We start from the raw sequence: 12,963 nt of genomic DNA, 5'->3' as shown, positions 1-12,963 counted from the left end.
TTTTGGCTTGAGCCCTAGGCTGATAGATTTTTTGTAAATCCGCAAAAATAAATTTTCAATACCAATAAGGAGCTATACGCCCTTCAAAAATTTAAGACTGCTTTTTACCTTACGTATGAACCCCCAGTAAATTAATGGTTACATTTCTAGATAAGATTTTCTTTTTGATTCGACAGTATCTTCTGATACTTCGAATGTCGGAAGATCGAGCCGCTCCTGCGTTTCAACTCTCAATTTCAAAACTCGTAAAAACAGTGCTAAAATGAACTTTAAACACACCACAGAGGAAATGTGAGCGCTTCCTAAACGCGATATTTCCAACTATCCTGCCGAGAAATTTATGGGGGCTTACAGTACTCATCAACTCACCTCAGTCGTTTCGCGTCTGGGTAAAGCAATGCTCCCGCAAGCGCAAGCCGGTAACAATGCTGTACAGAGCATGCAGCGGGTAGTTGTAATATCGCGCATTCCAAGCCTGTCAAACACTATGGAAACGGTGGTCCAGAGACACGACGCTAAAGTCGTGGTCTCTGCACGCCGCATGCTGTGAAAACCGCCAAATAAAAATTGTGCCCTGAGGTGGCTTAATAAGCCAAAAGGCGTCAAGATGCTTTTTATTGAGCAGAATGCGGTTATTGTGGAATTAACTTGAGGTAAGGAAATCAGCATGTCGGCCAAACCGGGATATGCGTGGGCAAAAGTTAACAACACAGAAAGATAAGAAAAAAGGCACTTGAATTTAAAGGGCGCAATGTTTCTTTTTTGCATTCAAAAAACATGCTGCTGTTCACCCTATATTCCCGCATGTGACATTGTTGAAGCGCAAAGAATCTCTAGAGTCGTGCCTGACGAGATGGGTTTGGCCTCTGTTGTGCTACATGATAGAAAGCTGTCTTTTTTAAGCACGTGTCGCTGTGACTCTTAGCCGTCCACAGCTATGTATGCATGTGAATCACTGAAGAACCACAATTGAAAATAAACTTCCTTGAAGGAAGATGGGCTGGCTGCGTTTCGAACATAGACGAGTCTATCCACCAGATAATGGTTAAAAATATGATCACAACGTTCTAGGGCCAACTCAATCCGTTCGTGCGGGGTGACTAAAGCAGACGTCGCTTGTTCTTTCTGCTTACTTGACGAAAGACATTTCTCTGTTTACGTTACCTGTAGCGCTCTGGATACACCAAATTTCAAGGTGAAGTTTCTTAAGCAGATTAATCTCCACGCTTCACTAGGCCGATGGTTATTCTTTGTTCAAAAAGTTGGCAGTGTTCGGCCAAGGCACTCATGCGAAAGTTGACGGGCCGCCGCGGTGACTGAGTGGATATGGCGCTCGGCTGCAGGTCCGAAAGTATCGGGTACGATCCCGGCCACGGTGGTCGAATTTCGATGGCGGCGAAATTCTAGGCGCCTGTGTACTGTGCGATGTCAGTTCACGTTAAAGAACCACAGGTGGTCGAAATTTCCGGAGCCCTTCACTACGATTAACGGCGTATCTCATAGCCTCAGTCGCTTTGGGACGTTAAACCCCCATTAACCAAACCAAACAATAGCTGTCGGTGTGGCGCTCCTATTCTCCCAGCTTCACCAATCCAGTCTGTTGACGTCGCCTTCCATAGAGGCGTATGAACTGCGTGGAGAAATCTACCTAGCAAAATCGGTACATATAATACTAATAACTGCCCTCTATTATGCGTCGATTTCGCAACATAGTTTTTCTCATGTTGGAGTCTCTCACTCAAATTATTCGTCTCACCGATGTACGGGGAGGGGCATAAGTCTAAGGGAATCTTCTAAACTATATCTTTCTTCTTCGACTGGAAGCAGCCTATCTTTGCAGTGGGTTTCGGGGAAACAAATTCTCCACTTCAGTAGTATTAGTACTAACGCTTTGTTGATGCCCCTCAGTATGGTGCCATGATACCAGCACTTCGCTTCATTTGCGGCCTCCGAGTCGGGCGACGGGACACGCATTCAGGGAATTTCAGCGTGTACCTATTCATCTGAAGATAGGCGAACACGACCGAACATAGGCGATGCTGCCTCCTTGCTGCTGTAGATTTCTGCGCGCCAGCTGGCCCTCGCCCTTGACAAAAGAGTTGATACGATTGAAGCTTTTTGGTTCGGCGCATCTTAAGAGTAAACGTTTAGGTGATGGTCGATATCGCTTTGTTTCTTGAGCGCACAACACTCCAGATCTGTTTCTTGTTTATTTGACAGCCCGTCAGGGGACGTCAGAGTGTTAGCTTTTCCTCTCTCTACTACGAAACGAAACCCTGGTTCTACGAAGCTGAGGTGCGCAAGAAAGTTGTCTGCATATGACTTTGTTTTAATATAGAAACATTCGTCGATTTAGCGCATCCGTACTTTTGGTTATTGCTGAATGGAATATACTGACTTCTTTGTCTTCAGAAACCACCATCAAACCAGAACTGCTGTGCCCGTCGCAATGGCGCTTGTTCGCATGTAGGGGTCTCCTCTCAAGAATAAGAAAGTACTTATTACACAGAACTACAGAAGCCTGCAAGGTAATTTTGTGCTCTGGATTGTCCTAGACCCGAGTACCCCTTCTGCCTAGACATCCAATTCGACAGAGCCCATTGCTTCCGTTGAGCGTCGTTGTTGAGGAAATGTTCTAACGGAAGGTTGTGCGCGGGTCATTACCATCGAAGGAAAAGGACATGGCGCTCGCGAATCAGCATGCACAAAGTGCACTGCCAGCCACTAGACCATAAAGGAAGAGAAAGCAGTGTGCATGCTTCGTCCTTTCTTGCTGCGCGCTGGGTCAAGCGACAGCAGGTATAACAAAAACTCGTTGGATAATCACACTAATGGGTAATGCGAATTCGGGTCGCTGCTAGGGTGTTTGCCATATGTTGAGGTGAAGGGTTTAGGAGAGATATTTATATTTTGTTTAAACTTACTGACCAGTTTTTATATTCCAGACATACTCGCTTGCAAACTAGTACTTCCACCTCACTCCCTAATCATGAAGGAGGCCTTGACATCTCAGAAGTAGCAGGATATGTGTCCGAGGCTTTGGACTAAGGCCTGATTCTGGAAAACTAGCCATGCATGTGCTTCGGGAGCTCGTCATAGCAGAGGAAGCCATTACGAGGGAATGGAACGAGCCCACTTAATCCTAGCATCAGCGGCGCTGAACCTACGCTCGGACGGCGCATTTAGCAGCCGCGACAGGAAAAGCATTGTGTCGGTGCATCGCTCACTGTGCAGAAGCAACTGCCTGAGGGTATGATCCTCGTTACACTAGCTGCCGTTCACGCCACCCTGCAAAGCAGTGGAGCAAAGAGCGTACGCACTGCTTTCTCGTTACTGCTGATGGAGCGGCTGGCCGTGCATGCGGTGCATGCCGAACTGCCAGCGCGACAGCCTCCTTCCACATGAACTGAACAACAAGGAAAGTGGCAGGGGATGCGCTCGAGGTGCTCTGTCGACGGCTGAGTTTGTAGGACGAGGTGCACATGTTTGCTTTAATGAATCACCACAGTATTATAGTAGACGGAGTTTAGAGCGAGAAAAACGGGGTCCTTGGGTGCTGTCACCGGAGGCACTCAACCTCTACTCGGGCACTGTGTTTAGCTGCCGCGCAAGACGAATAACTTGTAGCGGCTGCGTCAATCAATGTGCAGAAAGAGCTTCCAGAGATTATTTTAGAGCGCAGCTGCTAAATGACTATTCGTTTGGGCTGAGCTTTGGTTCTGAGGTCCATTGCATCCGGCGGCTTGTTTCACCCCCCTGTGCAGTAGCCAACTTGACCATGAAGCACGAGTCATTTAAACGGCTCCATTGTGGCGCCACCGGAACATAAGACGGAACATGAACAGGATCTCTGAGTCTCCTGCCTTCTCCTACGATTCACGGGATCACGGTGAAGATGCTAGATCAGATGCCTTTTGTGTGTTTTCCATAAAATCCCACTGAAGTAAGCAATGAGTTTGTCCTAAAACGTTCCCATCTCGTTTTATATTCTCGATGGGAGTCACATTGTTATCTATATAAAGCAGAATACTGTTGTAATTAAAGTGTTTTGTTTATTTCGTATAAGGTTCATCGCCTCGACCTCTTGGATGGCCCTCACAAATAGTTGTAGCATCGTCTATTTTAAGTGAGGCAACAAATAGCAGGAACAGTGGCATAAAATGTACAATAGATAAGAAACAATGCCTAAAATACGACAATATAATAATAAATTGTAGGGAGCGTGCCTACTTACCGTGGAAGATCATGCATATCGGAGACCTTTGGCTATCTCTTTTAAACAATTTACAGCTGTGTGGCACCAATAATGCGTCGTCTCGCGAAGCAAAAGAGATACAACTAGTTCTGCTATTTTTCATCCTTTGTTGAAAGTAATTGGGGTGTTCGCTCCCTCTCACTGCAAATGTTGATGAGGCATGGATGCTAGCGCGTGGGTAGAGGAGAATAATGGTCATTAAGACGCAGGCTACATTCATCACTCGGACATGTGGCTTGAATTTAAATCGAGGAGGCGTTTTGCGCTGAGGACAACTTGTTATTAAACCAATTTTGAGAAGTCAGAAATGCTGATGAGTCGTGTGAGCTCACCTTGAGGTACCTCAGATCTGCGCCTTTCAAAGTGTCATAGTTCTCTATGTTTGCGACATTAAGCATCCCAAAGTGAATGAACCGGGCGCAGAACAGCAGGTCCATGGAAGCGGTGAGTTGCGACAGCTTGTCCTGCACGGCATCTGCGATCGACCTGTGAATAAATGAGCGTACGAGCTTTCAAACTGATATCTATTAGGATTGGGCTTCCGAGATTATCAATACTAAACTACAGACCTGAGAGGAACGTGGTACGATTGCACGCTAGCCCATGAAGCGCAAAACCTATTTTCAGCGTCCTGAACCAGCTCCGAATGGTTACAGGCGTCTTGGGCTAGATCGGAACGCCTTATAGGTGTCGACAGTAAGATATTTTCTGAGAAACTTTATGAAACATCAGCGATAAATCGCTTCTTCAAAAACGTCCCTAAAATGTATGCAACAAGGCGTTTCCTCAGAAATGTTACCAGAATATCTATTTGAAGACCATGTCGAGCAGACGCGCCTATACATCAAAGCAATTAGCCAAGAGGCACCGCCGTGATATACCAATATTGCCGCGAATCTTTGTAGTGTTTGTTCATTATTCAAAGCAGCTGGCACGACGCTTATCACTTTGTTTGCGATGCAAGACGGGACCAGATTTATCTCGATTGATCCCATCCAGGAAGAGTCAATTCTAAATTGTTCCAGAATGTTGTAGCTTTGAACGCTTTATCTCGAAAGTTCGCTATCAGCTTTAAATTGAGCACGGCCGACAGCTGCGGGCATTCTCTTCGACGACCGCCGAGCACGCTTGTTTCTACGCCTTCGCCGAGTAATTCAGTCCACAGTAGGCGCCAGTCTGTCCAAATAAAGAGTTTTATTTAGACGCCATTTTCGCATGTTTTCTGCTCTCCCGAATGCAGTCACCACTGTGAGACATCTGGTGGAGGTGCTGGGTAGGCCTCAATATTCCGGATGCCCTCTCCAAATCATGACGCTAGCCTTCTGCGCTTCGCACCGAAGCACGATCCCCCAGTTCACCGAACCTGCCGACGTCACCAGGGAGAGAAGCCTGAGTTCAAGACCCTGCCGTACAGCACGTGACAGAAAACATACGCTGCTACGAGCACCACAACCTCGCCAAAGATTCCGACCCCGATTATGCTGCAGAATCCGTGGGTGCCGCCAAATTACAATAGATTCTAGGCGAAGACCTCGAAGAATGGTTGGACCATTTAGATCGCGTGGCATTATTCAGCAATTTGGATGATGCGGCGAAAATTATACACGTATTTTTCTCACTAGAGCGATCAGCACGTGCGTGGTACGGAAACCACGAGTCGTCCCTAACGACATGGGGCTATTCAAGAAGTAACTTTTAAAAGTGTTCACCACTATGGTGGATTAGCTTTTTAACGAGCCCGTGCTGGGTTACAACAAATAGCAGAAGCGTCTTTTTCGCCACGTCAACCTCGAGATGACCAAAGAAATCAAAGTTCTGTTATTAATGTGCGGCGTAAAAGAACAACTATTTGCCAGCCTCGTACGCAACCCGCCAAAAAAAAAAATGTCGAAGAACTCATGCAAGGAGCCTGCACGATCGAGAAGACCCTCGACGACCGCACTCGACAGAGTATTTGTTACGGGTTCAATAGGCCCGGTATTGCACTGCCTCCGGGATCAGCCTTGTGTTTAGCGCGTCTTTACTATCCTTTCTTTCTGTCCCATCTTTCAACTCTCCTATCTGCACGTGGTAGCAATTGTGGTTCGGCTTGAGCCAGTGAGCAGGCCTGTGCAGTTTCCTTTTCCTTCTTCCTTTCAACAACAGACAGACAGACAGTACATCCACCCTGCTTATGTCTCTTCAATTCGACCGGACACGATGACAACCACCTAGTGACAACAGGAGTGAAGTTATTCTCGAAATCGTCCGCAAAGAGCTACGAAGTCTGCTGCCAACAACCCCACATAGATATAGTGCGAGCCTCATGAATATGGTGCCAGATGTGCAACAGGCACTTCCCTCCAACTTCGGCGGCCGCACAGCCCCAGGCCATGACTTAAGATGCCGCAGTGTGCAGCCAAAGGCGTCCTCCCACTCAGCGCCAGGAGCAGTATACACCGCACCAAAGATCCGAATCGCCCGCTTGCCCAACTTAATCGCAAACTCACCCAAGAAAAGCTGAACTCTGGAGGACGCCTGACTAGCGCAGCCCACTGTGCTTCCATTTTTCTGCGAACACGGCCACATTCTTCCGCACTGCCTCTAAAAAACAATGGGCTTGCGTACCTTCCCTGATGATTCCCCGTGACCCCGTCCTGGTCGAGAGACCGCGGGATATCGACGAGTACCTGCTTCTAGAGAAGTACGCATCAGCTAGCCGTCTCTCCCGCTCACCATCATCGTCGACGCCACGTTTTCCGTCGTCTGGCCGCATCTGCGCAGCGCTTCTTCACGGAAGGTAGACCAGCCACCGCATGGTAAATAAGAGAAAGCGACCTTTTGCGGTGAAGTTGCTTGACAGCGAAACGACGAAGCTCCCCAACCAACCAGGACGCAGGTGTTCGATGTTGGGTCCATGCTGCCGAGGACCTCCTTTGGATCACCGACCCAAGCCTACTGCGTTCTTTGCAAGCGTGGAGGTGGCAGTCGATGTATTGAAGTTCCGTGCTGCCTAGAGGCACCCTTGGATTTCCTGCTATACGCATCTGGCGTTTCGGGCCGCCGTCGACGGGATCTGCCTACGATTCTCCTGCTGCTGCCAAGTTCTTCGGGCAGTTGACGGGGGACCACCGGCGTCTCCCTGTGTTCCTCTCCGCTCCTACTACCACCTGGCTCCCTTCCGCCGCTTTCTTCGACGCAACGCCAGTGACGCGTCGCACTACATTCACCCGCCTCTGCCCTGTCCAAGGTAGATGTACACTGGTAGCGAAGGCTCCATAGACGCCCCATAGACGCCCCCTGGATTTTGGAGGGCAAACTACGCAAACGTGACGTAGCATGACGTCACGCATACGTATGCTTTGGCGCGAATTATAAAGCGGTCTTTCTGTAGAATCCGCGTTTTCGAGCCCGTACCTTTTGGTACCTCTCGAAGGTTTCTGCCTTTCAGCGCGCCCCAACCTTTGCCAGTCAAATGTGCTCGCCTTGTGTGCTCGAGTTCCTGCTAGTTATGGCCTTGTTAATGTGCAATTGGGAACGCAATGAAAGTGACTGGTAAAGGAGGGGCAGCATAGAAAGGCAGCAACACTTCCAGACACTGGCGTGGCCGGGTTAGCCGGGTATCGAAACAAGGCCTGCAAAGACGCGCTGTAATGCACCGCACACTCATGAATAGGGGGCAGGTCAAGAGTGTTGCAAAAATACAAAATTTGCCAGGTTTTAATAAAATGACTTACCTCTTTCATAAAACAAGGTGCTAATATATTTTTTCTTTTCCATTGGCAGATTACATTCCAATTTTGTAGCTTTATCATTTCTTTATATGAGTGTTTTGCCCCCCATCCTCTGGTTGTGCTGCAGTCGCGCTAAACCACTTTTCGGCCCAGCCTTCGCCACCACTTTAAATCCGCCTTGCCCTGTCTGCAAGGCATCCCCGCCTCACCTGGGACGCTCAGTACCCGGTGAACTCTTTCCTTTATTCTTTTGTTCTGTAGCCGCGGGGTGGCGGAGTGTGGCAATTCCGCTTCCGGCCGCCGCAGCGTACTGACGTGTGATGGGAAGCTCTGAGCGCGCTTTGTTATCGGTCATGCCTGTCCGAGGTTTCAGTGAGCGACGCCCACCAATGGGCTATAGCTTAGTTTTACCTACGCTGCCTACGGGAGACGCGATGAAGACTACGGTTTTCCTTCACTGCGATATTGCCGGGCAGCCTTATCGCATACAGGATTTTCGCGAGCCATTGGAAACTTCCGGTGTTCTACCCTTCGTAGCTGGCATTGGGCCCTTTCAAATGTCGCATGTGTGGATGTTGAAGCTGAAAAATGCGGAAGCGAAGGAACGACTGCTGATAGAAGGACCACTGGAAGTGAAAAAACGCTATTGTGCAGTCATTGAACCCAACAAACGTGAGTTGGCCTTCAGGCTGCACTGGGTGCCCTTCTATGTGTCGAATGAGTCCATACAGAAGGCTTTTGAAGAGTTCGGAGAAGTGACAGATGTCACTGGTGAGCAGTGGAACAGTCCGGGTTTCGAAGACGCCGAGTCGACAACCCGGCTGGTGCGCATGGTTCTAAGGAGGGGCTCTCTATCCATGATTTACCCCACATGTTCAAGTTTTACGGAGGGCAAATGTTAGTGGTGGTGCCTGGACGTCCACCAATATGCCTACGGAGCAAGAGGACTGGACATATTCGACGCGATGGCCGCACGCCGAGGTGCAGCTTGTGTCGGTCCTTCGGACACGAACGGGAAGGATGCGTCCGCACGAACGCGCGTTTGGCCACGGGTACTGCTCCGCCGCAAGACGACGGAAGCGAGCTGCTTATGGACCAAGAGGAAGTGTAGAACGCCGGAGCACCGCCCCCTTCAGGACTCAGCGACGGCCCTGCTTTCCAGCAGCCAGAGCTGCCTGCTGGCAGAAAGGCGGATGCTGCTGCGCCGCCAGAAGAGCCAACGAAGGAGGGCACTACAGGCGACCACGACTCCGAGGCGCCGATGGATGAGACAGTCGCTTCCATTAAGCGACCTCGTGACTACGAAAAGGCACCGGCTAAGGACCGACAGCTTCGTCGGCTAGAAAGGGATTGGAGAGGGGAGGGAGCTAAGAAAGGCAAGTTAGCCTTGTCACGGTCCTCGTCGCTCACTCGCGACGAGAGACTGAAGAAATGAGCGTTATAAGCACTGTTGTTTGTTTGCTGTGTGTACGCTATGGCTTACTTGAAGAAACCGCTAAGAGTTGGCACTCTGAACGTACGAGGACTTGCCTCGAGGCGTAAGCAAGTGCAGTTGAACCGACTGTTCGGCGAGTTAGAGGATGACCAGCAAACAGATAACGTGGTGCTTAGTCTTCGGTCACGATTCAATGTTTGTGTAAGCCATGCGGCTGGTTTGTCGGCAGGATTCTGTCTTTTTCTGATGAAAAACACAGGCATAGTAGAGGAACAAATAACTTGTGCAAGGGGGCGGTTTATCGTGTGTGACTTCGCATACGAAACAGTCGCGGTGAGGGTTGTTGTCCTGTATGCTCCTACGATACAAAAGGAACGCTGCGGATTTTTTTTAACAGTTAGGTTCTTTCCTTGAGTGCAGTCGGGTGGTAATATGATTGGCTGATTTCAATTGTGTTTTGGACGCTAAAGATTGTTCAAATGGAAAAATGTAGAAGAGCCAAGTGCTGATTTGTTCAAGAGTATCCTGAACGAGTGCAGCTTAGAGGACGTAATGTACCTGACGAAAAGTCATAAACACGTGCATTTTATGCATTTTCAAGCAAGTAACCAAGCACGACTCGACAGAATATACGTGTCGCCGGAGTTGTCGCCTTCCTGTGAGTAGTATGAAGTGAAGCAAGTGTCCTTTAGCGACCACTGCCTAGTTACGTTAACTTTGGGAGGAAGGAAGCAGCGTAAAACAAAAATGAATTGGGATATGTGGAAGCTAAACTCAAGGCTTAAAGAAGACGACATATTTTTAAGAAAAGTCAAGGAAAGCATGGATATATTTAATAATAGTGAAGCAGCATGTATTGAATATTGGGAACGCTTTAAGCAGGTGAAAATTCATGCCATTTAGCGCTCAAGCATAATAATGTATGAGGAAAAAAAGAAGAAAAGCAACTGCGAGAGCGTCTGGCAATTTTAGGGCGCGAAGAGGAACGAACGCCGGGAATGTTCATGCATGATATAAAGGTCGTCAAAGTTAGGCTAGAAGCTTTAGATGCTCAGAAGTACAAAGGGGCAGCGATAAGAGCACGCAGGGAAAAATGGCTTACTGGCGAAACGCCAACAAAACGAGCGCTGTCAGATGAAAAGCGATACGCGCGCTAGAACGAGATCTCAGTTGTCGAATACAAAGGGCAAATCCTGAGTGATCAAACTGGAATTTCGAGTGCATTCGTGGAACATCACCGTGAGCTGTTTGCAAGCAAAGCACCAAGTGAAGAAGGGTTTCGGGAGAACTTTTTGCCACTTATGCCAATATTAGTAAATGAGATCACTGAAGAACTACAGAAGGAATTAAGTATTGAGGAAATAGTGACAGCAATTGATGCATTGAATGCCGGAAAGTCGCCGGGACCTGACGGTTTGAGTGCGGCCTTTTATAAGAGCTTTAAATATGACCCTGCCACTATGCTTTGAGGTCTGTAGGCTGCCACCTTCGTTTAACAGTGCCCATAAGGTCTTAATTCCTAAAACAGGTGACCCAGCCAAACTGGTAAAGGTTACAGGATATAGACCGATTACATTAACAAAGGTTGATTATAAAATTCTGACGAAAGTGTTAGCTAAGCGACTGCAGTACGTCATAAAGGTTATTGTAGGACCTCACCAAACGTGTGGGATAAAAACCAGAAGCATATTTAAAAATATTCTTGTAGCACGCAGCGTGCTCGAGTGCTGCGATGCTCGGAATAAGGAAGTGGCTATGGTTCAAATTGACTTTGAAAAAGCGTTCGATCGCGTGCCTCATGAAATACTCTACTCTTTGGTGGAATATATTGGTATTGGTCCAGTTGTTCTCAAAGTGATAAAAATGGCTTATGCATGTTGCTCGACACGCCTTATGATAAACAAACTGTTATCTGAAAGAATTGATCTAAGGGCATCTGTTCGACAAGGATGTCCATTGTCCCCTCTCCTTTTTGCAATTTATTTGGAGCCTTTTTGCAGGATGATAACTGTGAGTGGGAACATCCGAGGTTTTAGGTTGGCAGCGTGTGAGGTGAGAATACTGGCATACGCTGATGACGTAGCGCTCTTTTGTGAAGACCGCAAAAGTTTTGTAGAAGTGTTGCAAATAACAGGTTTTGCAGGCAAACTGGCAGCGCTGGACAAATATGGGGAGAATATTAGCTACTGGAATGAAAAAGCAGAAGAAATGCGGGACAGGACGAAAGGGTGGATGGGCCGTAACCTTTCCATTTTCGCGCGTGCTACTGTATGTAACACCTTTTGTTGTTGCAAGGATCATGTATTTACTCCAAGTATTATAATGTGCACGAAGCAATATCCAAAGGTTCCATCGGGTTTTTGCTGTTTTTATTTGGGCGTCCAATTTGGAAAGAAGTCGCAGAGATAATCTCTTCCGGAGGGTAAAGGTCCAAGGACTCTCTTATTCATCTATATGTACGGCAGGTGGTTTCAAGGTTTTGTTTCTTGCGTGACCAAAATGACACCCTCTTGCGAACATTCATACAAACCATGCTATCTAGTGCACTTCCAGAATTCATTGTCTCTTCGTGCAATGCTCGGAGGTAGACAGTGTCTCGCTTCCTGCGAGAGGTGGTCTGGTCATTCAGGTTTTTGCAAGAGCGGCTTTCTCTAGAGTATTTAGCGAGTGTAACGCCGAAGCGACTATACAAGGATCTTGTAGAGCAGTTGTTTCCAGCTCCACTGTACAGTACCTTATACTGTGAAGACCCTGGAAAAAACGTTCTCAGGCGAGTTAAGAAGATGACTCTTGCGCCTGGCGTTAAAACACTTTTTCAAACTGCATACAGGAACCCTAGCAGTAAAAACATGGCTAGAGGAAAAGGGCCGTTTTGTACCTTGGCGCTCAAACTGTATCTTGTGTAGAAAGCCAGAGACGGTAGAACACGTGTTCCTGGATTGTTGGGATGCGGTGTTCTACTGGGATGTTTTGCAAAGAACCCTAAAAAAGACTTGCCAGTGACACTGCGCGGAATTCGGTACCTGACCACTGAAAGTGATGTATGTTGCACATTATGACCAGATTATGTTATTGGGCCTTCACAGCATTTGGAGGAGTAGAATGGCTTTTAGACATTGTGACTTGGATGGACGATCGGTATGTGATTATTTTGTCGAACATATGTATAAATTAAGAGAAGTCCTGAAGCAGCAGGACAATGCGGATGATGTATTGAGTCTGATGAACCAACTTGTTGCAATAAAAGTACATTAGGCACGGTTGTCTGCGAAGGGGCATGGTAACTACGATATTTTATTGATGTGTATATTCATGCAATAAAGAAAAAAAGCGCGGTGGCGGAGTGGTTACGGCGCTCGGCTGCTGGCCAAAAAGACGCGACTTCGATCCCGACAGCGGCGGTCGAATTGCGATGGAGGCGACATTCTAAAGGCCCGTGTACTGTGCGATGCCAGTGCACGTTAAAGAACCCCAGGTGGTCGCAATTTCTGGAGCCCTTCACTACGGCGTCTCTCATAGCCTGAGTCATTTTGGGACGTTAAACCCCCATAAACCAAACC

At 47.8% G+C, this 12,963-nt stretch overlaps 1 protein-coding gene across 2 annotated transcripts in view; it reads right to left on the bottom strand.

Annotated features, from left to right (window-relative positions):
• The window catches only part of LOC144132685 (uncharacterized), a 114,025-nt gene that overhangs the window by 14,947 nt on the left and 86,115 nt on the right, over positions 1-12,963 (bottom strand). For both annotated transcript variants that reach the window (XM_077665280.1, XM_077665279.1), the window contains one exon: positions 4,588-4,741. In XM_077665280.1, coding sequence (XP_077521406.1) covers positions 4,588-4,741 — 154 coding nt within the window. The remainder of the gene's footprint in view (positions 1-4,587; positions 4,742-12,963) is intronic.

This window comes from Amblyomma americanum, chromosome 5 (genome assembly GCF_052857255.1).
Source record: "Amblyomma americanum isolate KBUSLIRL-KWMA chromosome 5, ASM5285725v1, whole genome shotgun sequence".
NCBI classification, from domain to species: domain Eukaryota; kingdom Metazoa; phylum Arthropoda; class Arachnida; order Ixodida; family Ixodidae; genus Amblyomma; species Amblyomma americanum.
This window is presented reverse-complemented; position numbering and strand designations above follow the sequence as displayed.